At 40.3% G+C, this 25,610-nt stretch overlaps 2 protein-coding genes across 4 annotated transcripts in view; both read left to right on the top strand.

The window, feature by feature from the left end:
* Window positions 1-12,150: 12,150 nt before the first annotated feature.
* Window positions 12,151-13,319, top strand: rabif (RAB interacting factor). Its single transcript, XM_060909972.1, has 3 exons — window positions 12,151-12,280; window positions 12,574-12,753; window positions 12,948-13,319. Exons 2-3 carry the CDS (start codon window positions 12,613-12,615, stop codon window positions 13,191-13,193), a joined length of 387 nt encoding a protein of 128 aa, XP_060765955.1. The 5' UTR covers window positions 12,151-12,280; window positions 12,574-12,612; the 3' UTR covers window positions 13,194-13,319.
* A 540-nt stretch (window positions 13,320-13,859) lies between these two features.
* The window catches only part of kdm5ba (lysine demethylase 5Ba), an 80,668-nt gene continuing 68,917 nt past the window's right edge, over window positions 13,860-25,610 (top strand). For 2 of the 3 annotated variants that reach the window (XM_060909971.1, XM_060909969.1), the window contains exons 1-5: window positions 13,860-13,971; window positions 15,024-15,228; window positions 16,394-16,471; window positions 19,762-19,884; window positions 19,972-20,142. In XM_060909971.1, the coding sequence (XP_060765954.1) occupies window positions 15,076-15,228; window positions 16,394-16,471; window positions 19,762-19,884; window positions 19,972-20,142 (525 nt within the window). In that variant the 5' untranslated portion in view covers window positions 13,860-13,971; window positions 15,024-15,075. The remainder of the gene's footprint in view (window positions 13,972-15,023; window positions 15,229-16,393; window positions 16,472-19,761; window positions 19,885-19,971; window positions 20,143-25,610) is intronic. The other variant, XM_060909970.1, reaches the window with a different exon arrangement.

The raw sequence follows: 25,610 nt of genomic DNA, 5'->3' as shown, positions 1-25,610 counted from the left end.
TGGCTTGTTGATGACGTGTAAGTCGGATGAATGCGACCTGGCGGTTCAGACTGAAGTCGCATATGAAAAGAGCGGATAGGAATTGGAATTAGCACCACATATCCAAACGGCCTGGGTCGGATTTGAAAAAATCGGATCTGTGTCGTTCATATTGTCAATAAAAGATCGGATACAGGTCACATATGGGCGAAAAGATCGGATTTGAGTCACTTCAGCCTGCAGTGTGAACGTAGCCTTAAAACATGAGTTAATTTTATCCCTAATCTATCCCCAATGAGCAAGCCTGTGGCGACGGTGGCAAGGAAAAACTCCCTCAGACGACATGAGGAAGAAACCTCGAGAGGAACCAGACTCAAAAGGGAACCCATCCTCATTTGGGCAACAACAGACAGCCTGACTATAATATTAACAGTTTTAACAGGTATAACCCTCAACTATCCTCATGGGGCCGTCCTTCACAGGAGCGGTGCGATAAAACTCCGACCAGACACAGGGCACCAGGATGGATCAAGCAGGTCCGAGGGGCAGAAGAGGCCAGCATCTCAATCCCAGGATCAACATGTAACTCAGAGGGACAGATTGTGTGTGTGTGTGTGTGGGGGGGGGGGGGGGGGGGGGGGGGGGGGGAGAAAGAAAACACAGGTTGTTAGGTATGCCCTAAAAATGAGAAGTATTAAATCTGTGTGGTAGGCTCGCAGAGACGAGAGTCTTTACATCAGGCATAACACACAACAATTAATATGGTAAAAAATATATCATGACCTGCTCTGGCTGGATGCTTGATTGGGTGATGGGAGCACACTCCTCAGCAATGATGAGATGCAGATGGGACCCTTAGGGCTGGCCAAGACAATTCAGTTCATTTCACCGGGTCTGGGACATGCGACAGAATGTCTGACGGCCGATTCCCTGCAGGCTATGATAGCCAGTCGAGGTCTCCACCCTCTCCACCAAAAGATTTCCTGTTGACTCCATGTAACTCAGAGGGACAGATTTGGGGTGGGGGGGAAGGGAAAGAAAACACAGGTTGTTAGGTATGCCCAATGTCACCTGAATAAGTAGGAGCAGTATACATATTGCACCGAGTACAAGCAGGGACTCCGGCAACTAACTATGACAGCATAACTAAAAGGAGAGAGCCAGAAGGTAACACAGGCATGAGGGAGCCCCGGGACATAAAGCAGCCAGCCACTATACACCGTCAACAAACTCGAGTGAGCAAGCGAGTGGGGACTGACAGCATCCATACATCCCAGTTTACCAAAACACTATGTCTGAGGACCCTCCAGATCTACTCCTTTACCTCATAAACACCATTAACAAAAGGCTTGACTAAACAGATATGTTTTCAGCCTAGACTTAAATGCTGAGACTGTGTCTGATTCCCAAACATTACTTGGAAGGCTGTTCCATAACTGTGGGGCTTTGTAAGAAAAGGCTCTGCCCCCTGATGTAGCCTTCACTATACGAGGTACCAGCAGATAGCCTGCACCTTTTGATCTAAGTAGGCGTGGTGGGTCATAGAGGAGCAGAAGTTCACTCAGGTACTGTGGTGCGAGACCATTTAGTGCTTTAAAGGTCAATAGTAGTATTTTATAATCAATACAAAATTTGATTGGGAGCCAATGCAGTGTGGATAAGACAGGCGTGATGTGGTCATATTTTCTAGTTCTAGTAAGGACTCTTGCTGCTGCATTTTGAACTAACTGGAGCTTGTTTATGCACTTATTGGAACATCCAGACAGTAAGGCATTACAATAATCCAACCTGGAGGTAACGAAAGCATGGACTAGTTTTTCTGCATCATGCAATGACATTAAATTTCTTATCTTTGCAATATTTCTGAGATGAAAGAAAGCTATCCGGGTGATGTTATCAATGTGAGTTTCGAATGAAAGACTGGGGTCAATAATCACTCCGAGGTCTTTTACTGCTGCACGTGAAGAAACAGAAAGGCCATCCAGAGTCACTGTGTAATCAGAAAACTTACTTCTAGCTGTATGTGGTCCTAGCACAAGTACTTCAGTCTTGTCAGAGTTAAGCAGAAGGAAATTAATAAGCATCCAGTGTCTAATGTCCTTAACACATTCCTCAATTCTATTAAGCTGGTGTCTCTCATCAGGTTTTGCAGAGACATACAACTGTGTGTCATCAGCATAACAATTGAAACTAATACAATGTTTACGAATAATATCGCCCAGAGGTAACATATATAGAGAAAAAAGCAGTGGACCCAAGACAGAACCTTGTGGAACACCAAACTTTACCTCGGTACGTCTAGAAATATCACCATTTATATCAACATACTGATAATGATCAGTTAGATAAGACCTGAGCCAGGAGAGGGCCATTCCCTTAACTCCCACAACATTTTCTAGTCTATCCAGAAGAATGGAATGATCAATGGTATCAAATGCTGCACTAAGGTCAAGCAACACAAGTAGCGAGACACAGCCCTGATCAGACGCCAACAGTAGGTCGTTTACTACTTTAACCAGTGCTGTCTCTGTGCTATGATGAGGTCTAAATCCTGACTGATACATTTCATGGATGTTATTCCTATGTAAATATGAGCATAACTGCTGTGTCACAGCTTTTTCAAGGATCTTGGAGATAAAGGGGAGGTTTGATATTGGCCAATAATTGGACAGCTAACAGGGATCAAGGTCAGGTTTTTTAATCAGGGGTTTGATAACTGCTAGTTTAAAGGATTTGGGTACACAGCCAATCATAAGAGAAGAATTTATTATTTTTAGAAGTGGTTCAATTACTCCAGGCATTATCTGTTTGAATAGATGTGTAGGTAAAGGATCTAGTACGCAAGTTGAGGCTTTTGATGTAGAGATTAATGAAAGTAATTCAGTTTCTTTTAGGGGAGTAAAACATTCTAACTGATGATCTGATACAGTTATATTGTTAACTACAAGGTCACTTTCATTGTCTAACCTTAAATTAGTAGTTTGAATTTTTTGTCGGATATTCTCAATTTTGTCATTAAAAAAATTCATGAAGTCGTTGCTACTACATACTGCAGGTGTGCATGTGTTGATAGTGGACTTATTCCTGGTTAATTTTGCTACAGTATTAAATAGGAATCTAGGATTATTTTTGTTATCTTCTATTAGGGAGGAGAAATATGTTGATCTTGCAGCACTAAGAGCTTTTCTATACTTCAGGAAGCTCTCCTTCCAATCTAATTTGAACACTACCAATTTTGTTTGACGCCATTTACGTTCCAATTTTCGAGTGGTCCGTTTTAATGTGCGAGTGTCATCATTATATCAGGGTGCTAATTTTTTGTCTCTGACCATTTTCCTTTTTAGAGGAGCTACATTATCTAAAGTATGGCGGAATGTTGACTCTAAGCATTCAGTTGCCTGATCAAGTTCTGCAGGGGCTGACAGTGACCCAATCAAAGTTGACAGCTCTGGGAGATCATTTATAAAGCTCTGTGCAGTAGTTGACGTGAAAGTACGTTTAATACAGTAGCGTGGTGAGGTGCATATATTATTACTCAGACATAGTTTGAATGAGATGAGACAATGATCTGAGATAACTTCAGACTGTGGAAGTATGACTATATTGTCTACGTTTAATCTGAATGTTAGTATTAGATCAAGGGTGTGACCACCATTATGGGTCGGTCCTATGACATTCTGCTTAATCCCGACTGAATCTAAGATGGACACAAACGCTGTTTTTAAAGGGTCTTCTGGGTTATCGAAGTGAATATTAAAATCTCCGACAACTAAAGCTTTGTCTAAGGAAATAACCAGATCTGAGATAAAATCTGCAAATTCAGAAAGAAACTCAGAATATGGCCCCGGGGGCCTGTAAATAATAAGCAATGGAATTAACTGGGTAGACTTATTTTTCGAGGCTACATACATTATATGCGTATGAAGAACTTCAAATGTATTAAATTTATAACCAGGTTCTTGTGTTACACCTAGATAATCGTTATAAATAACCGCGACGCCTCCTCCTCTGCCAGTTAGACGAGGCTGGTGTATATAACTGTATCCAGGAGGACTCGCTTCATTTAATGCTATATATTCATTTGGCTTAATCCATGTTTCTGTTAAACACAGTACATTAAACTCCTGATCAGTAATGAGTTCATTAACCATTAGCGCTTTAGATGTAAGAGATCTAATATTTAATAGCCCCACCTTTAGATCAAAGGTGCTGGCAGCAGCTGTACAGTCAGTATGATCTAATTTTATACTGATTAGGTTACTGGAACAAACTCTCTGAATATTTCTACCTTTTTGTTGAGCTCGGGGAACAGACACAGTCTCGATGTAGTGGACCCTGAGTGACGACTCTGTGCAGCTAGCAGACAGTCGGTTTAGCCTGTTCGTCTGCTCCCTGGCCTGACCCGTCAGAGTAAAGACAAGATCTATGTTCATGTGAATTTCCAGCTATCGGTTTGAATTGATAGGGTCTAACTTCACATCTCTGTGAAACATCGGGAATATCACTGTCGATGGTGTCCATTTCGGTAACCTGTTTACATTAGATTCCCAAGCGCTGGCTCCTTGGAAAGTTTTTGTTGCGTCACGGGTCACATGACCACCTAGATCATTAACGAATCCTTGTTTTACGCTGATGTATAAAAAAACTTGAATAATGTGATGATTTTCACATTTTTGACGCCCTGCAGTGATTTAGATGGCATTTCTTATGTCCTTTATACATAATTATGCCCAGGTAAAGAGCCATGTCCCATATTCTTTAAAGTGCTGATGACACGAACATGACTCTATGCAATTTCTTAAATAAACTATACAACATGGCAAACATGTTAGATTTCTGTTATAATTACGTGAAAAGAAGCTGTTTTTACGCAAATATCCAACTTTTAATTGCACAGCGCAAGAAAACTGGGTCCGTGGCTCGCGGCCATGTTGTGACGTCAGCGGGAGAACACGCTGCGGTTCACTGGCTGTTCTACTCTGGTTCTACTCAATGGAAATGGCGCATGAAAACGCCGGTGAACTCTCTAATGCTAGCTCTTCCTCTTCTGGGAGTCTAGAATTGTGTTGATCTCTTCAGAATAGAATCTATGATAGCCTACCCTCTTTACCCTTTGCCTCTCGTTGCTAGGCGGCAGTTACATGAAAGCCGCACGCTTTCACAAGCAAATACATGACTGATATCACGCCGACTTTATGATTACATTTATGATTATCATGTAGAATCTATAGCTCTACGTACCTTTATCTTATGTCATTTCACAACACGTTCTGACAGGAGGACTGTCTTTGGATCCGGCATAGCTACTAGTAGACCCCCTCCAGAATACTGGCAGTGTTGCCAGATTGGGAGGATTCCCTCCCAGTTGGGCGGTTTCAAGTGCATTTTGATGGGTTTTGAACATATTTTGGGCTGGAAAACGTCAGCAGTATCTGGCAACAGATACTGCTGACGTTTTCCAGCCCAAAATATGTTCAAAACCCACCAAAATGCACTTGAAACCGCTCAACTGGGCAGGAAACCTCCCAATCTGGCAACACTGTGTAGGCACTGCTGATGGTAGTAACACACGTTTGTGATGAACTGAACACCCAAGAGATTCTTTTAAGCTGGGAAGGGTGTCAAAACAATCCAAATCGAAGTGTTCAGAGCACAGGACGGATGTTGGTGAGGGCTCCCACTTGTCACGAGTACACCTGACTTGCTTCACCCACTTCGCATGCAGCTCGGGATCTCTGGGAAACTTGAATAAACTTACCCCATCCTTGTGGGTTTTGGAGCAAAAGCCGGCAACATAACGCGAAGGCATAATAACTATATATATAATAATGTATAATAATGTATAATAAAAATACTAATAATGATAAACTGAACACCTGTCGCATCAACAACAAACTGGTAAGTTAGGAGGAAGGTTCTTTCGCTGACGTCATATAGCTCCTCCTCCTCTTTCGTCTCCTGGGTGCTGCAGCCCTGTCAAATTTGCCCAAATAGCCACGTTTATCATCATAACTTGTAAAATAGGCGCCTTCGTGAATTAATATATGGATCATCGGAAATTACTTTTTATGTTATAAAACATCGCCAAAGATGTCAAAAACGTGTCATCAGCACTTTAAGACTACTCCGATACCAGCTCTACAGGTAGAAATGGGTGAAATGCCTTTGGAAAAGCAAAGAACTCAGATAGTGCTAACGTACTGGGCAAATTTAAGGGGTCATAATGAAAGTCATCCGACTCAGAATGTATTAAAATCATGCCAGGAGAAGGAAAAAGAACATACAAAGAGTTTTGGTTGGATGATAGAGAATGAATGAGTTTGGAATAGCTGACAAAATGGTAAGTCCTATTGTGCCACTCTGTGTTGTCCCACCATGGATTCTAGAAGAAACAAGGGTCGATTTAAATCTACTACTAAAGAAGGAGAAAGGGGAAAATATCAGCAAAAATGAAGTTATTCAGAATATGTTAAAATATTTACAAATGCATCTAAAACATTGGACAATAGAGTAGGAAGAGCGTTTATCATTCCAGAAGTTAATGTCATGTTAAATAAAAGGGTTAGTGATAATTTAGCAGTATATACAGGGGAACTGTTAGCTATTCTTCTTGTTTTAAGCTGGGTAGAGGAAGTAAAACCAGTCAAAGTTTTGATAGGTTCTGATTTCAGTAGTGCGCTGAAAAGTATTAAATACATTCAGTCAAATACAAGACAAGACATAGTGCTAGACATAACTCTAACAATATTCAGAATTAAAAGAGCAGGAGTGGAAGTTAAATTCATGTGGATTCCTGCATATATTGGTGTGGAGGGAAATGAGCTGACAGACATGTGCAAAAGGAGCGCATATATTGGTGTGGAGGGAAATGAGCTGACAGACGTGCAAAAGGAGCAATAAAAAAAGAGAAATAAATATGTGGCAGATCACAGAATCCAGGGACACATGTCTGCCCGGGGGCATTTTGAGTTATTGACAGATTCAGAAAGTACAGTTTCTAAGCTTTCCAATGATGCCTTCCATGTGGAGATCTGACAATATTTGAAGAATGTGTGGCCTTTTGAAAGTGTATACTTCTTAAAACAGAAAAGGGAGAAAATCGCCCTCAAAGTTTTCCATCTCAGCTACTCTGGGTGTAGGGCGAGCACATAATGGTGCTCATTTGCATGACATTAAGGAAAGCCCTACCCCCTACGAGCTAGCACGATACTATTTTCATGTAAACAAAGATCACCACGTCAATTTTCCTTCCATGCAAAGTATGCCCAAAACAATTATGAAGTACAAAAATAAGTCCTAAAGTATAATTTAACGTTTTGTGGTTGAAAAATTACTCACACCGTAAGAAAGAAAGACAGCACGATGATGACACAACTAACACAACACTAGTTTCATGTAAAGCCTCGGTCACAACCGGCCGTACGGTACGCGCTCCTACGGCCGGTCTACATGCAAAAAACGCAAGAAACGCACGGAGAGCACGCATGAAACACACGAGAGCGCGCGTGTGATGTGCTGATTTTCGAGCCGCAGACCGGCTGCAGAGGCTCTTTGTCATGTCAAACAAACTCTACGGGCGCTTACATTTTTTTCAGGTTGCAAGACAAACTTACGGCCAACGTGCGTCTTTCTCCGTGAACAAAAAAAAAACTGCAGCGATTTGGGAAATGCCAAAAATCACACGGCCAAAGAATCGTACGTCTGGTTGTGACCTAGGCTTAACCAAACCACAACACTCTCCGTTACATGCAAAAATAACCACACAGCCTTAGATTAATAAACTTACCCCATCAGAAAGAGAAACGGCGCCTTGCACACACCAATGCCTCCGATGGAAAGTAGTCCTAGAACGGTCCGTGTATCATCCGATCATTCAAGTATTCCATTCAATCTGGAAAACAAGGTTGCGTTTTTTTTTTTTGCTAGAAATGGTTATCTCCGATGTAAATACCGTGTGTCTGTTTGCTTCGCGGTGTGTCAGGTCCTCTGCGCTCTGTTTAGTAACTCATTCCATAGTGAAATCACACGCCTGTATGCAGTTAAGTAGCCATGCGCTCAGCTCGGATCATACAGCTGATTCGCGGAAAAAAAAAAAAGACTTAAATCATCATGTGAATGGCCCATATGGTAATTTACCCACACACCCCCCAGCAGGCTACAGTCCTGACAAAAATGAGACAATTTGCAACAAAAAAATGTATGCTTTTCCAACAAAATAATCTATTATCTGAAATACTGATTGCATTCTTCAAGATCTCAACTTGCACATGATGGAAAAAAACAAAAATCACAAATTTCGAAAAAAAAAATGCTTCTTTTGTGATTATCTCGGATTCGTTTCGGCCGACATGTGTCCCTGGATTCGGTGAGGGGTCACATATGGATGTAAAATATAGTAAGGCTGAGGTTAAAAGTATAATCAAGACAGAAATAAGAAAGAAATGGCAGGAAGAGTGGGATAGAGGAAATAAGGGTCTATATTACTACAGCATTCAAAAGAAAGTAGGAGAAATGAGAGGAAGAAATAGAAAGGAGGAAGACATTATATCAAGGATGAGGTTTGGTCACACTGGTCTGAACAGTACGTTAAACATAATGGATAAGTATGTTAATGGTAAACAGGGCTCTCAAGTTTTGAATGCAGGCAAGAGTGACCACCCCCCCCGTTGGGGGGCCAGTTGGATGGGTCGCAGGAATGGGGGTCTTTCATTAATAATATTATTATTAGTGTTGTTGTTATTAATAACTGCTCAGACTTGCAGAAGAAAGGATAACACATGGCACTGACAATTCAACCAAATACAAAGTCTTTATTCAATTTCCGTGTACTGAATAAGTGTATGTGTGTGTGAGAGCAGAGAGATTATGACTGGTGTTGTTTATTGTAAGTGTTTGTTGCCTTTTTGGAGTCCTTCATCATTTGTGTTGTTGGCTCCCACTTAAAACAGTTCGGCTCAAGTCCAGCCATTTTCAGGGTCATGATAGAGGCCAATGTCCCGTCCAGAGACAAGCTGTTTCGGGTTGAGGTTTTGTTCAGACTGACCATTGAAAATACCCTCTCAGCGTCAGCATTTGAATGAGGAAGCACCAAAACCAACATTGCGATCTTTGATAACCTCCCAAATTGGTTCAAGCCAGTCACCTTTGAAAAAGGAACCAAGGGCCTCTATTACTTAAATGTTTTCCTTTTATCTTAACAATGAGCAAGTCATGTTGTGTGCATAAAATTTCTTACTTTGTTCTTTTTTGAGGACATTCTTCCCCAAAACTCCTCAATGTCAAAGGATGTTGGGTCCTGTAATCTGTAATAGTTGGACTTTCCTCTTCCCTATACCTTCCCCTGGAGTCACGCAGTTTCTATATTATGAACAATAAAAACTTAATCTTTCACAAACGGGTCTTTCATAACTGCTGACAAATTTAAAAAAAAAAATCTTCACTCTTACTGGTATTCACATGCTGCTTTAAACACACGTTAGTGTCGCTGTTATTATTACTGACCAGCGTCTATTATTGCCTGTGAACAAGTGGAGCTGTTCGCCAGGGGATCATTTAAACAGGTGCAATACAGCTCACCTCCTGTAAAACCATGTCCATGCTAATTATCTGGGCAACATTCTCTCACAGCAGGCAAGTTGTCATTTCTTGTGTCAAACAAGTTGTGAATTTGTTGTAACATTAAAACAGGATATGACTTCCTCTGGTCTCTGCGCTGCTCGGAGCTCACCCTCATGGTGTCCACTGAACAAAACTTTCAGAAGATGGTTGTAACAGACTCACGTGAACAATTCCCGGGATAACAATGCTTTTTTCATTGGTTGTTGCGTTATCGACTCAGATACAATAGTGCTTCTGATTGGCTATTGTGTAGCCCCGCCCTTTTCCTTTTTTTGATTGGCTGGTAAGTGGCAGGCTCGACTCATGGGAGACGCGCTTGTTTTCTGCCGTTTCCATAGCAATAGCGGCGCGCCAGAGAAATTTATGTTATAATTTTTTTTTCAGCGTGAGAAATACAACCCAGATAGCAAATGATGTTATTTCAATGTTGATATTTGGTCAAGATGGTTGATTTACAGTTATAGTTGAACACTGATGGTGGATCAACCATTAATCAACCACTGATAAAATAAAAAGTTGAAAAAATGTGTTCGAATCAATGTAATGGTTGAAGGAAACATTTGATCAATGTTGAATATATGTTGATTTTGTTGTCATCATACACTGCACCACTGGACGGGAGCCTGGGGTGCACTCTGGGTGAGACCATTTTGTGGGAGGGGGGTTTCCTATATTTCATTGAATTTCATTTATTTAATTTAGAATTTTAATAGAGCACAAGGAACTATGAAGAATATATTATTATTTATGGTTATGTGCAAATCTTGTGTGTGCAACATGTAAGGAAAAAACGAACAGAAAATTCTACCGTACTGGCCGCTATTTGGAATGGTCCAAATAACCGTCTCTCAGAAGAACTTTCAGAAGAGCTCGAGCTCCATTGACGACGAGACTTGCGACCATAGACTGTCCGTGCTTGCGACTGAAGAAATTTGCTTCAACAACACTGGCCAGTTCTCCTCTTTGTGGTAGTGTTGTTTAAAATAGTGGTTAAGTGAACATGTGCTTGTACACATGGTACTCTGATGGACAAGAACCCCATCCCACCTCAGGCCGTGTTCCTGGCATAGGCTCCAGATTCACCACCATACTGAGTAGGATAAAACAGTGACTGAGGATTACTATACAGACTTATTATGACATGTTATGTATTCTCATCTCATTATCTCTAGCCACTTTATCCTTCTACAGGGTTGCAGGCAAGCTGGAGCCTATCCCAGCTGACTATGGGCAAAAGGCGGGGTATCTACACCCTGGACAAGTCGCCAGGTCATCACAGGGCTGACACATAGACACAGACAACCATTCACACTCACATTCACACCTATGGTCAATTTAGAGTCACCAGTTAACCTAACCTGCATGTCTTTGGACTGTGGGGGAAACCAGAGCAAATATTCAAATATTTTGTTAGTCAGGCAGTTATTTGAATTGTACAGTAAGTTTAACTGCTAGTACTGTATTTAGGCAATATTTTATTGTCCAGGTAAAGACTGTATAATCCTTTCTGGTTCATATCATATCTGGTTCATGTCCACAGACAGGCCTTTCCATCATTGTGTATGGTGAAACATCAACATCAACCCAATTTCTCACGGTGGTGCAGTGGTTAGCACGGTTGCCTCACAGCAAGAAGGTTCCAGGTTTGAACCCAGCGGCCGGCGAGGGCCTTTCTGTGTGGAGTTTGCACGTTCTCCCTGTGTCTGTGTGGGTTTCCTCCACAGTCCAAAGATGTGCAGTTAGGTTGACGTGGGGCGGCCTTGGGCTGAGGTGCCCTTGAGCAATTCCCAAATAGCAAAAATCAGTTGAATCAACATTGAAATAGCGTTTGGCAGAAAACATTGAAATAATGTTGAAATGATATTGAAAGTGTCCCCTTGAATTTGGGTTGAATCAACGTTGAATTTTCAACCCTATCAGCATTGAATCAATAGTGATTCAACCATCATCTAAATAGATGATCATCTAAATAGATGATGCTTGAATCACTATTGATTCAATGCTGATAGGGTTGAAAATTCAACGTTGATTCAACCCAAATTCAAGGGGACACTTTCAATATCATTTCAACATTATTTCAATGTTTTCTGCCAAACGCTATTTCAATGTTGATTCAACTGATTTTTGCTATCTGGGAATGTGTGGCGGGAGTGCGTGACAAAAGACCGAAAAGCGTGACTGTCACGCTCAATGCGTGAGACTTGAGAGCCCTGATGGTAAATGTGAACATTGTGGGTTACAGGAAACGGTGGAGTATGTGATGTTGGATTGTCCTAGATATCAACAAGAGAGACAGACACTTAAAGAGGCGCTTCAAAGAAATCATATGACACTAGGTATCAGAGAGATATTGCAGTTGAGGTCAGATAATGTGGGATATAGGACTATTTTTAGGTTTTTAAATGATACAGGAATTATTAGGAGAATTTAGCACAATACGGTAGTAAACATTCTGGTTCACACTCCAGTCCAGAAGGTGGCGGTAATGCACCTAAAAGCTGTTTGCCAACCGCCATAAAACAATATAGAAGAAGAAAGAAGGGGGAACTCCTGCACACTTAGCGGCAGTAGCGCACCATCACGATGGATTGCCAACCACTGATGACTTACAGAAGAAGTAGCAGGACCCTAACGTTCGCGCTTTGTTTTCCACCCGATATGATTTACTGACGGACAGTTTTTGGTGGGTAGTTGTTTTAGTAAGGTGTAAAGCCAAACAAAAAAAAATGCAGTTTTTTCCCCTGGTTTTAGGGGGGAAAAACTGTTTCAGTTTTGTACGTATGAGCGGATACATGTATTTTCCTTTTGCAAATACTTACACGTTTTTCTTGGTATCAGGTTAAATGTTATCTATGGTTCGATAGCGCTACCCACTATTAAAGATGGCTTAGAAATCATTTTACTGAGCAGTAGGCTATTGCGCGATCGGTTATATTGTGATATCTCTGTATTAATTAAATGTTTCTTTTCTTGTAGCTTGGTTGTTGGAGGTTTTTTTTGTTTTGTTTTTAAATAATGGAGAAGGCTAATCAGAGCTTTTGCAGTGACCCATCCAACCTTGTTTCAGAAGATGGGAAAAATACGAAATCAGTGGTGTGCCAGCGTTGTGGCTCAAAAGTGCTCTGCCCGGGCATGGCTGTATTTGCAGAAAAGCAGGTAAGATTATAAGTGAGCAGCATATGGTCAAATGATACTCAAATTAAAATGTGCACGGAATAAAACATTAATACCTGTGTATAATTTTTTTTAGTCTAGTTGTGTTTTTCTGTTCTTTAATCTCAGTGCACCTAAATTGATGCAGTTCTCTCTCTCTTTCTCTTTGGCTTAATACCCACCCCCACGACGACCAGCTCTTTCTCCCTTCAATGCAAAAGAACAACATTAACCAGCCTGATGGAACTTTAGACGGAGATACGTTAACAGCTCACTGGCTGGTGGATGATATGTACACCTTTGAGAATGTTGGCTTCACCAAAGATGTAGGCAAAATAAAATATCTTATCTGTGCAGATTGTGAGATTGGACCCATTGGATGGCACAACCTTGATGACAAGAAATATTTCTACATAGCACTAGATCGAGTTAAACACGTGTAGGGTGCTTAAGCTTGTTTGGTACGAGATCGTGCTACACAACTTGCTTTCTCTTGTTACACGTTTTTGGTGTAGTTTTAAACATACCTCTTTGAGCAGTACACTGGGAGTAATGTTTTGTAAAATGTTTTGAGTTTTAAATGCATTTGATTTTTTCATTCTTAATATTCTGTTCATTCACTTTTATTTTCAATATGTTTGATTTTAATACCTTTGTTTTTCATTCGTTAAAAACTCTATTTCTTAATGCTGATGTACATATTCAGTTATTAAAGGCAGTCGAAAACGTTTCAAACGAAAGTGTTTGTTTTCCTGTGGGGAAAGTACTGTATGTGCTGATTGTGTTTTAGGTGCACTGATATTTTCTCACAAGAGCATGCAGTAGGGCCGGGGTGCCAAAAAAATAAATAAAATAATTTGAGTTATAGCTTCTTGATCGTCTTCGGTTTTTAACGTATTCCGAAAGGGACAAAAAATACTTTTTTTTTTCGAGTTTAAGACTTTGCAAAATATAGGCATATAAATCTTTTTAATGCACTTTTTTATCGTAATTACAACGTGCAGGTCTTATTTAATTTTAGTATTTTGTTAAGCTTTTCCTCTGGTAGGCTGGGTCAGTAATGTGTACAGTTGGGTGGCACTGCTTCCGCGTTGACGTGCGCTACGTGCAAACGGATGCCTTGTGAATGGAAAGAAGCAGTGATGGCCGTTTCATCGCTAGAAAGGCATTTAAGAAAAGTACTTCTAGTCTAGTTTAGCGCCGAACTGATGCGATACCTCGGTAAGCAATCCTATTTACTATATGCCTCGGTAACTTTCTTTTGAGTAGCTCTGAATTGTGTTCCAAAATCGCATGTGAGTGACGTTTCAAGTCCTAGCTATATTCGTACCGGGCCTACGTTCACGAGATGTAGATAAACTTAATTATTATTTTTTTTAAAAAGGATCGTTCATCGCGGTGTACATTGTCATTCATGGGTAATGTTTTGGCTGAGGTAAATGGATTAGATCGTTCTCGGGGATGACGTTTAACAGGTAAACTTAAGAGTCCATTTAAAGAAGTAGTTCTGGCCGACGTGCTGTTCTCAGCTGTTGGGCATTAATCCGCGTAACGTGCCTCTTGGTTTACTTCTGTGTAATATAGCCTACTTCACCACTGTGTTTATTAAAGCCATTCAGTTGCACGTTTTCCTTTAAAACGTATCAAGTAAAGACTAAACAATTTAGTTGGACGTCAAAGCAAAGAAGGTTTCAAACATTGCGATAATACAGCTTATTTAATAAGAGAAACTTTGATGCCATTGTCAAAACTTGTAACGATTTCCGAAATGGATGAATCGCATGCTTCTGTGCGCTTATGTATTTTTTGTATGCTATTAAATGTCGCTTTTTGGCATTTTTGGTCTATTATTGTAACTACGTTTGCATAATGAATTTTCTTAAATTCAACCGTCGTGCTATATTGCCATTCTGCCTGCGAGTGGAAATGTAAATTTCAAGACCGATGTTGATGGCCGTTATTGGTATAAAGCAGTGTTATTTATATACGTGAGTGGATCTCGGCGTTTATTTTTATTACATTTAAAATCTTGTTGGCCTAAAATATTAGCTGTAAATATGGTTATTTTACCATTTAATGAACAATGTAGAGCGATGATTAGTGAACAGCGGTGGACTCTACTTTTTTAAGCGGAACACGATACAATACTCAAACGTTAAACCTTCGTCTGTGCGTTCCAAAGTGGATGAGGATGTTAATTGTCGGACTTTGTGTAATCATTCTTTATTGTGCAATAGTTAGGAGAATATTTGATAAAGTATTACTTTAAACAGTTTATTCCAGTTTCTGCCTGTCATCGGTTGGATGTAGTTGCAGTTGCCCAGAATGACCCAACCTCGACCCAACGAGTTTATTCCACCGCCGGAATGTCCTGTGTTTGAGCCTAGTTGGGAAGAATTCGACGACCCGTTTGCGTTTATCAACAAAATACGCCCCATTGCAGAAAATACTGGTATTTGTAAGATCAGACCACCGCAGGTAAGTTTTGTGTTACTGAAATATGAAATGGCGACATTGTTGTATTGCCCTTTGTTATTGATTGTTCAGTTAAGTCCGAAACACTTTTTGAAGGCAGGTTTTCAATATGGCGGATTGTAGCTTGGTGTAATGAAGCAGTTAGCTGTGGGAATGAACTGCACTAACAGTTGGTACTTGGGGGAGTAAAAAAAAAGTATGTTGCGAAGGAATCGTCGTTTGATTACTATTTCTCTGGGTGGACGTGTTGGCTTACTGTACAAATAGTATTGATTTATTGTCTAGTTGCACCATTGCTTATGTAGGGCATCCACCCAAACAGGAACAAGCATAGCGCGGTGAGATTTTAAATTGAAGGCCATATATTGCCGAGCGAATTGTACTTGGACACATTTATTAATTATATTGTTCATATCGTTGTTCTCATCCTGCTGATTTATTAACACACGTATCCTGAAGAAATTTACTCCACCCAGCGTTACAGCTTCATTTTTTTTTTTTTATGGCTAACCTTAAGAATTCATGACCACATGACTTATGGTTAATAACATTTTATTAAGCATGGGTATGTTTCCTGCTGAACCCCTATTGATCTCATGGTCGCGTTGAATTCAAAAGCATTTCCTACATTTGTATTGGTTTATGGTGTAAACTAGAATGAAACTATTACAGCAGTTTTGGGGACATTTTAGGCATAACCATTGGCAGGATGTAAAAGGGGTACTTCATGTTATAGTTTTGCATGAGACCATTTCATTACCAGTAATTGAAACCGAAATGTGGAAAAGAATTAATAATGCAAATGTGAAATTAGTATTTTGTGGTACAGCACTACACAGTTACACACCACCAGTAAGTGACTTGTTGGTTAATGCATTTTACTTTCAGGGTTAGTTATTGTGTCTTTCTTCATGTGGTTTTATATGTGGTGGATGTACAATTACATGTAAAACAGTTTAGATAATTTTAAAATAATGCATCAAGAATGTAAAGTATATTTTAAACTGTAGGCTTATGGTATGTGGGAAAGTGTTAATGTTAAAACAGTTGTGTAAAAGATAAAAATAAAGAATAAATTCAGAAGGCCAGAAGCGTTGACAATAAATTTAGGCTGCTTGTGTCAAATGGCACATTATTAGGCTCAGCATGGCTTGGTGTAATTCTCTAGGGGTGGCAACCACCATTTGCCTGTGATGTGGACCGATTGCATTTCACCCCACGCATACAGAGGCTCAATGAATTGGAGGTAAGTGCTGTCCATCCCCTGTTTATTTTCATGTTGCAGCTGTAGCTGCATATTGAAGCTGTTCGACAAAAGAAAAAGGACAAAGATTTCTGATGTTGGGCCATTACATTAATGTGATGATCCTTTTGTCAGGGGTGACCGTAAGCTGGCCTAGTAGTTAGCTTGTCCGCCTCCCTCAACTGGGAGATTGTGTGTTCTACTCATGATCGGCTCATACCAAAGACCATCATAAAAATGGTACCTATTGCCATCTGGCAAAGTACGCTGCAGTACAGGTGTGTGTACAGAGTTAAACTCTCACAGTTACTAAAGGACTAGACCCCCCCCCACACACACACACACACACACTGTAACCCTAGGTAATCGGTGAGAGGCCGAGGGCTGTGGAAATTGGCATCACGCCCATGTGCCTCAAATGCTGGTTAGTACTGGGACGGGAGACTGCCTGGGAAGACCAGATCCTGGCGTGGGAGGGACTTTGTCAGGGGTTCTCAAACTTTCTCCAGTATTAAGCAAAAAAAAAAGCACACATGACTGATTAAGGGTATTACACAGATATGTGCCCTTAAACTTCTTTTTTTTTTTTTTTCTCCACAGTATCCAAGCTACCTTTTAATATAGATCTGTATCAGATAAACAGCTCTTTTTTTTTTTTTTTTAAGTTTTATTAAAATTATAGTCTATTTAATCAGATAAATAATAAGTATACTCGCTAGTCACTTTTTGGGAACACCTATGCATGACCTTATTCATGCAATTATCCAGTCAGCCAATGATGTGGCAGCAGCACAATGCATACAATTATTCAAAATCAGGCTGTATTACATCAGGTGATGTAATAGTGTGGGGAAATATTTTCTTCGCAAACAGTGTGTCCCTTAACAGTATCAGTTGAGCATCATTTGAATTTTACAATCTCAGTATTGTTGCTGACATGTATCCAGTTATGGCCACAATTTACCTATCATATAATGGCTTAATGCACCATGTCACAAAGCACAAATCATCTTAAACTGGTTCCATGTACACAACACTGAGTTCCGTGTAATGCATTGCCCCCAGTCAACTGATGTGAATGCAATAGAGCGCCTTTGGGATGTGGTAGAACAGGAGCTTCACAGAATGAACGCGTAGCTGACAAATCTACAGCCATTAGGTCATCCAGACATGCTAACATGGACCAGAATCTGAAAAGAATGACTACTATATGATGTGAAAAGTTGAGGCTGTTCTGAGAGCCAAAGAGGGTCCTACTCGGTATTAGTGTAGTGCTTCTAATAATGTTGGCAGTGAGCATGTAACAGCTTTAATAATTTTAATGATTGTTGATTAGGATCTCAGCCACCACTTTAATAACTTTTTAAGGAATGGGTGGCATGGTGGTGTAGTGGTTAGCACTGTCACTTTACAGCAAGAAGGTTCTGGGTTTGAGCCCAGTGGCAAATGGGGGCCTTTCTGTGGAGTTTGCATGTTCTCCCTGTGTCTGTGTGGGTTTCCCCCACAGTCCAAAGACATGCAGTTAGGTTAACATGGGGCAGCCATAGGTCTGAAGGTTGGGCTAAAGTGCTCTTGAGCAAGGCACCTGCTCCCTGGGCACTGTAGTATAGCTGTCTGCAGCTCTGGGTATGTGCGTGTGCTCATTGCTCACTTGGTTTTGTGTGTGTGTGTGTGTGTGTGTGTGTGTGTGTGTGTGTGTGTGTGTTCACTGCTTCAGATGGGTTAAATGCAGAGGAGACATTTCAGTGTGCTTAAAGGGCTGATGACACGAACATGACTCTATGCAATTTCTTAAATAAACTATACAACATGGCAAACGTGTTAGGTTTCTGTTATAATTACGTGAAAAGAAGCTGTTGTTACGCGAATATCCAACTTTTAATTGCACAGCGCAAGAAAACTGGGTCCGTGGCTCGCGGCCATGTTGTGACGTCAGCGGAAGAACACGCTGCGGTTCACTGGCTGTTCTACTCAATGGAAATGGTTCATGAAAACGCCGGTGAACTCTCTAGTGCTAGCTCTTCCTCTTCTGGGAGTCTAGAATTGTGTTGATCTCTTCCGAATAGAATCTATGATAGCCTACCCTCTTTACCCTTTGCCTCTCGTTGCTAGGCGGCAGTTACATGAAAGCCGCAAGCTTTCACAAGCAAATACGTGACTGATATCACGCCGACTTTATGATTACATTTATGATTATCATGTAGAATCTATAGCTCTACGTACCTTTATCTTATGTCGTTTCACAACACATGTTCTGACAGGAGGACTGTCTTTGGATCCGGCATAGCTACTAATAGACCCCCTCCGGAATACTGGCAGTGTTGCCAGATTGGGAGGATTCCCGCCCAGTTGGGCGGTTTCAAGTGCATTTTGGTGGGTTTTGAACATATTTTGGGCTGGAAAACGTCAGCAGTATCTGGCAACAGATACTGCTGACGTTTTCCAGCCCAAAATATGTTCAAAACCCACCAAAATGCACTTGAAACCGCTCAACTGGGCAGGAAACCTCCCAATCTGGCAACACTGTGTAGGCACTGCTGATGGTAGTAACACACGTTTGTGATGAACTGAACACCCAAGAGATTCTTTTAAGCTGGGAAGGGTGTCAAAACAATCCAAATCGAAGTGTTCAGAGCACAGGACGGATGTTGGTGAGGGCTTCCCCTTGTCACGAGTGCGCCTGACTTGCTTCACTCACTTCGCATGCAGCTCGGGATCTCTGGGAAACTTGAATAAACTTACCCCATCCTTGTAGGTTTTGGAGCAAAAGCCGGCAACACAACGCGAAGGCATAACTTTTATTTTTATATATATATATATATATATATATATATATATATATATATATATATATATATATTACACTAATAATGACAAACTGAACACCTATCGCATCAACAACAAACTGGTAAGTTAGGAGGAAGGTTCTTTCTCTGATGTCATATAGCCCCTCCTCCTCTTTCGTCTCCTGGGTTCTGCAGCCCCGTCAAATTTGCCCAAATAGCCACGTTTTTTATCATAACTTGTAAAATAGGCGCCTTCGTGAATTAATATATGGATCATCGGGAATTACTTTTTATGTTATAAAACATCACCAAAGATGTCAAAAACGTGTCATCAGCACTTTAAGTATGTGCTTGAGTGTTCATGTGAGAGGCTTTTTCTAATAACCACTGTTTTTGAAAGTGTAAAAGGAAATATTACATGGTGGCACAAGGGAGTGTAACTGGACTTCATTTGAAGCAGTAGCTTAATTATTTTCAATGTTTGTTGTTGTCTGTCATGTTTCTCAGGCTCAAACCAGAGTGAAACTCAACTTTTTGGACCAGATAGCCAAGTTTTGGGAGCTGCAGGGTTGCACATTGAAAATCCCTCATGTAGAGCGCAAATCTCTTGACCTGTATCAGCTCTACAAGGTATAAACTTGTGCTGTACTTCTGTATGGTCCTGGCCATGCATTCTAACCTATAATCTGAAACTGGTTGCCTTTGTGCACTCTGCAGTTGGTGATGGAGGAGGGCAGCTTTGACATTGTCTGCAGGGAAAGGAAATGGACCCAGATCGCACTGAAGATGGGCTTTTCTCTTGGCAAATCTGTTGGATCTCACTTGCGTGCTCATTATGAGAGGATTCTCTATCCTTACTACCTTTTCCAGACGGGGGCCAACCTTCTGGTGAGGCATTTAAGCCTTTTTTTCTTGCATACTTTTGTTTCCTCTTTTCTGATCTCCCACATTAATCCTCCCATGTTCACTGTCTCATACTTTACATACACACTGACTTCTGGGTAGTGTTTTGTTTGTTTTTGTTTTTTTAAATTTGATGAGCTTCAGTTTATTTTCACATCAAACATCAGAATTGGGAAAACTGTGATCTTCGTGACCTTGACCTCAGCTTAGTTGTTGGGGTCAGATGGACTGCTTGGAGAAGCCATTGGTGTCCTTGTTTTGCATGAAAATACCGTCTCTAGCGATAACGCAAAATGGTGCAAAAAAACTTCCAGTAATTGTCAGTTCTGCAGGTGGAAACACAAATAATGTAGTAACTCAGATAATCACTCTTTGCAACCACAGTGATCAGAAAAGAATTGCAGAACATACAGCATAAGTCTTGAGATGGATGTGGTAGAACAGCAGATTCCCAGTCAGTCAGGAATCTGAGGTTACAGTGGGCATACAGTGGTGCTTGAAAGCTTGTGAACCATTTAGAATTTTCTATATTTCTGCATAAATATGACCTAAAACAGCATCAGATTTTCACACAAGTCCTAAAAGAAGATAAAGAAAACCCAGTTAAACAAATGAGACAAAAATATTATACTTGGTCATTTATTTATTGAGGAAAATTATCCAATATTACATATGTGAGTGGCAAGTGTGTGAACCTTTGCTTTCAGTATCTGGTGTGACCCCCTTGTGCAGCAATAACTGCAACTAAACATTTCCAGTAACTGTTGATCAGTCCTGCACACTAGCTTGGAGGAATTTTAGCCCATTCCTCCCCACAGAACAGCTTCAACTCTGGGATGTTGGTGGGTTTCTTCACATGAACTGCTTGCTTCAGGTCCTTCTACAACATTTTGATTGAATTAAGGTCAGGACTTTGACTTGGCCATTCCAAAACATTAACTTTATTCTTCTTTAACCATTCTTTGGTAGAATGACTTGTGTGCTTAGGGCTGTTGTCTTGCTGTATGACCCACCTTCTCTTGAGATTCAGTTCATGGACAGATGTCTTGACATTTTCCTTTAGAATTCGCTGGTTTAATTCAGAATTCATTGTTCCATCAATGATGGGAAGCTGTCCTGGCCCAGATGCAGCAAAACAGGCCCAAACCATGATACCACCACCATGTTTCACAGATGGGGTAAGGTTTTTATGCTGGAATGCAGTGTTTTCTTTTCTCCAAGCATAACGCTTCTCATTTAAACCAAAAAGTTCTATTTTGGTCTCATCCATCCACAAAGCATTTTTCCAGTAGCCGCCTGGCTTGTCCACATGATCTTTAGCAGACGAGCAGCAATGTTCTTTTTTGGAGAGCAGTGGCTTTCTCCTTGCAACCCTGCCATGCACACCATTGTTGTTCGGGTGTTCTCCTGATGGTGGACTCATGAACGCTAACATTAGCCAATGTGAGGAAGGCCTTCAGTTGCTTAGAAGTTACCCTGGGGTCCTTTGTGACCTCACCGATTATTACATGCCTTGCTCCTGGAATGATCTTTGTTGGTCGACCACTCCTGGGGAGGGTAGCAATGGTCTTGAATTTCCTCCATTTGTACACAATCTGTCTGACTGTGGCTTGGTGGAGTCCAGACTCTTTCTTTAGAGATGGGTTTGTAACCTTTTCCAGCCTGATGAGTGTCAACAGTGCTTTTTCTGAGGTCCTCAGAAATCTCCTTTGTTCGTGCCATGATACACTTCCACAAACGTGTTATGAAGATCTGACTTTGATAGATCCCTGTCCTTTAAATAAAACAGGGTGCCCACTCACACCTGATTGTCATCCCATTGATTGAAAACACCTGACTCTAATTTCACTTTCAAATTAACTGCTAATCCTAGAGGTTCACATACTTTTGCCACTCACAGATATGGTAATATTGGATCACTTTCCTCAATAAATAAATGACCAAGTATTATTATTTGTCTCATTTGTTTAACTGGGGTTTTTTAATGCCTTCGCCACCGTAAGGTGCAGGAGGCATTATGTTTTCGGGTTGTGCGTGCGTCCGTCCCAAAACCTTGTGAACGCGATATCTCAAAGGCTAATGAAAGGAATTTCACCATTTGTGCGCTTTGGGACAAACATGAACTGATTAGATTTTGAGATCAAAAGCTCTAAGGTCAAGGTCACTATGAGGTCGAATGTCTGTCCAAGAACCTTGTGAACACAATATCTCCAAGGCAAATCAAAGGAATTTCACCAAACTTTCACCATTTGTGCATTTGGGGACCAAGATAAACTCATTAGATTTTGAGATCAAATGGTCTAAGGTCAAATGTCTGTCCAAAAACCTTGTGAACACTATCTCCAAGGCTAATACAAGTAATTTCACCAGGTCAGGATTACTGTGAGGTCAAATGTCCATCCCCAAATCACAACTTAAGGGGTGTAGTCTCCCAGGCGGAGGCATCCCCATTGACACCGTTGGCATCGAGTTCTATAGAGTTTATCTTCTTTTAGGACTTGTGTGAAAATCCTGATGTTTTAGATCATATTTATGCAGAAATATAGAAAATTCTAAAAGGTTCACAAACTTTCAAGCACCACTGTATATCGGGCAGAATTCCCAATGTCATGTGGGGGTGCTATGGAGTCCCCTGGACACACCCGGGGCTAAGCCTCTATACCTGAGTAGCTGTGGCCATGACTGACGCGTGTACCGAATTTCATGAGTCAGTTTTTAGGCAATGGAACTTGCTCTCTGTTCTTACTCATTTAAAGGAAAACTTTGGGATTTTTTTTTTTTTTTAACCTGGACCCTATTTTTTTTTTCCCATATATTCTTCTGGTCCCTGATGTAGCACCCCATTCAGTACCTGTAGTCAGTTAGCATTTACAAAAGGGATTCTTTCCATGTTGTCACACACTCATTGTCCTCAGCTAAATATTTGGGCGTTACTTTGGAAATGGACTTCACAAATTCTGCGGGACTTCTTTTATAAACCTCAGAAAATAGCCCCAGTGCGATAATCAGCTACAGGCACTGAATGGGGTGTTGCGTCAGAGACCAGAATAAGAGAACGGTAAAACAATGACTGTAGAAACACTCAAGTTCTACAGTTTCTTTACAGTTATTGATTGAAAAATCACTATCAAGTGCTCGTCAGCACTTGTCCTACGTATATTGGGTGAAAATTCAATCCAAATTGCTTGAAACTGCCCTCATTGAATTCAGAATTGAATGCAGAGCGACATACTTTTTACAGAATTAAAATGTTTATCTTTTCTTGAGATATTACAAATCAAAGATTGAAAAACGTCTTAATTTTTAGAAAACTGATGTAATATTGTGTATTAGGATAGCATGGTCCAAAATGGGCCTAATTAATGAATATCAATTTTTTTTTTCTTAACTTTTGTATTTTTCAAGGTATTCATATGGAAATTGGCAGGCACATAGATGGCTGTCTAATGAATACAAAATTTGAAAAATTAAAAGAAATTATGAAAATTAGTATTGGTTGTGCTAATTGGGTAAAAACATTAAATTGGTACTCTCAAAGTAATAAATGATTATTTATATGCCCTCTTTGTGCTCTGTAGGCCTTTGTATTTCTCAAAACTAGGACCGACTAGTGTTTTATATTAAAGAATATAAATTATAATATTTACAGCTTTCAAGGCTAACCTCAAAAAAGCTGTGATCCACATCCAATAAACAATTCCAATTAATTGAATTGAAATTGACGTTTCTGACTGTTTTTTAAAATATCATTCCGACCGCCAAGATCTCAATATTTTTTATCAAAATAACTCGTTATATTCTAAAATGGTGATTTATTTACGTGCATTTTTTTTTTTAATTAGAAAAAAAAATAGGTAAAGCTATGAAAACTCCAGAGTCTCCTGTGAATTATAATATCAAAACTAGCTGACGGGCTATCCCTATAAAAGTTATCTGATTTGATATTCATGAGTAATCCCGTTGGAAACCGATCAGAAGAGAGCCTGACCGCTTCCCCGTGACTCAAAAAGCACTGGCAGTTTCCCGACATCCCATGAACCTGGTGTACATAGTGTCTGTTGCACCAACTTCAACCTGCCATTATTCCCAAAGTACTGAACAGAACTTAAAGAGAGAAATTTTTTTGGAAAGCAGAAATTATAAGCTTTTTAATGATGGTATTCACAATATAAAATATTCAAGGGTTAAGCAATGACAGATTTGGAAACTTAGATGATTGTCTGCATGCACAATTTTTATAGTACGGCCAGCAAATGTCTGATATACCTACTTGTCCAGGCGTGCTGCAGCAGCCCTTGGGGTACCTACTTATAACAACATTGAGTCTGTTAGTGCCGAAAACAAGCAGTTGACGTGGACACTTGTCCTGTAGAATTACATTGTAGTCATTTTGCGGTTGCTGGTTATAGTGTTCTAACAAAATACTAGAGCAATATCAATCGTTTTTGTCCCGAGTAAATATTTAGACCCAAAGAGGTGGGAAAATTGAGCTCAGGTTTAAAAAAAAATCCTGGCATTTTCCTTTAAAGAGAGTCCTAACTTGTCAGTTTGTTCAACTGTACATGAAATCGCTAAACATTTTGGAGTTTGACTTGGAATCCAGATGGCCAGGAGTGTTTTGTGTCTGAGCTATTAAGTGGACATTGCTTTTAATTCTCCAGATGTACATAAACTATGCAAGCCGGTAAGTGAACAGTACAGCTTGCATTGCTGTTGCTTCTACATGTGCATGTAAGGTCATGTACAGAAGGTAGAGCCACATCCATGTTCTGAGCAGACCATCCATTTTGTGGAGTGGAACATAAAGAGCACCCTCCCACCATTAAAGGGTCACATGATGTGTAGGGGTTGGTGACAAGAATCTTAAAAGCACAAAACATCACTCATTGGACAACAGTAGCTACACTGGTTCATTGGGTGCTGATGAAAGTGTCTCAGGAATCAAAACTTCTATCAGTTCTATCACTGGCCCCTGACCTTCTCTTGGATCAGGACCTTATTCATATCAGACCCCAACAAAGCTGATTCTTTGACCAAAAAATATTTGTTCTATCTTGTACAGAGGCATGAATTAACAGGTAAACCACAGCGTTCTTTTCAACATTAATTAATCTGTTTAGCATTGTTTAATGGTTTTCAGAAGGAGGACAGTGATTTCTGACTGATTTGCAAGGGTTGAACTGGTTCCTGAAGACCCTTCCTATCCATATGCTTCCGTATGTAGCTTGTCAGGACTGCTTCATATTAGTGGAACTATAAGATACAGTCCCCTCCAAAAGTATCAGAACAGCAGTGCAAATTCTTTTGCTATACACTGAAGAACTTTGGGTTTGAGATCAAAAGATGAATATGAAATGATGAATCAGAATTTCAGCTTCCTTTTCCTGATATTTGCATCTATACATGTTAAACAACTTCGAACATGGCATCTTTTGTTTGAAACCATTCATTTT

Source organism: Neoarius graeffei, chromosome 26 (genome assembly GCF_027579695.1).
Source record: "Neoarius graeffei isolate fNeoGra1 chromosome 26, fNeoGra1.pri, whole genome shotgun sequence".
Classification (NCBI taxonomy): domain Eukaryota; kingdom Metazoa; phylum Chordata; class Actinopteri; order Siluriformes; family Ariidae; genus Neoarius; species Neoarius graeffei.
Note: the sequence above shows the minus strand (reverse complement) of the source record. Positions and strands in the feature narration are given on the sequence as shown.

Coding starts and splice junctions, on each gene's coding strand:
- rabif (XM_060909972.1), top strand. CDS start 12,613: ATGGAGAAGGCTAATCAGAGCTTTTGCAGTGACCCATCCAACCTTGTT. Junction 12,754..12,947: donor CTGTATTTGCAGAAAAGCAG/GTAAGATTATAA, acceptor CACGACGACCAG/CTCTTTCTCCCTTCAATGCA.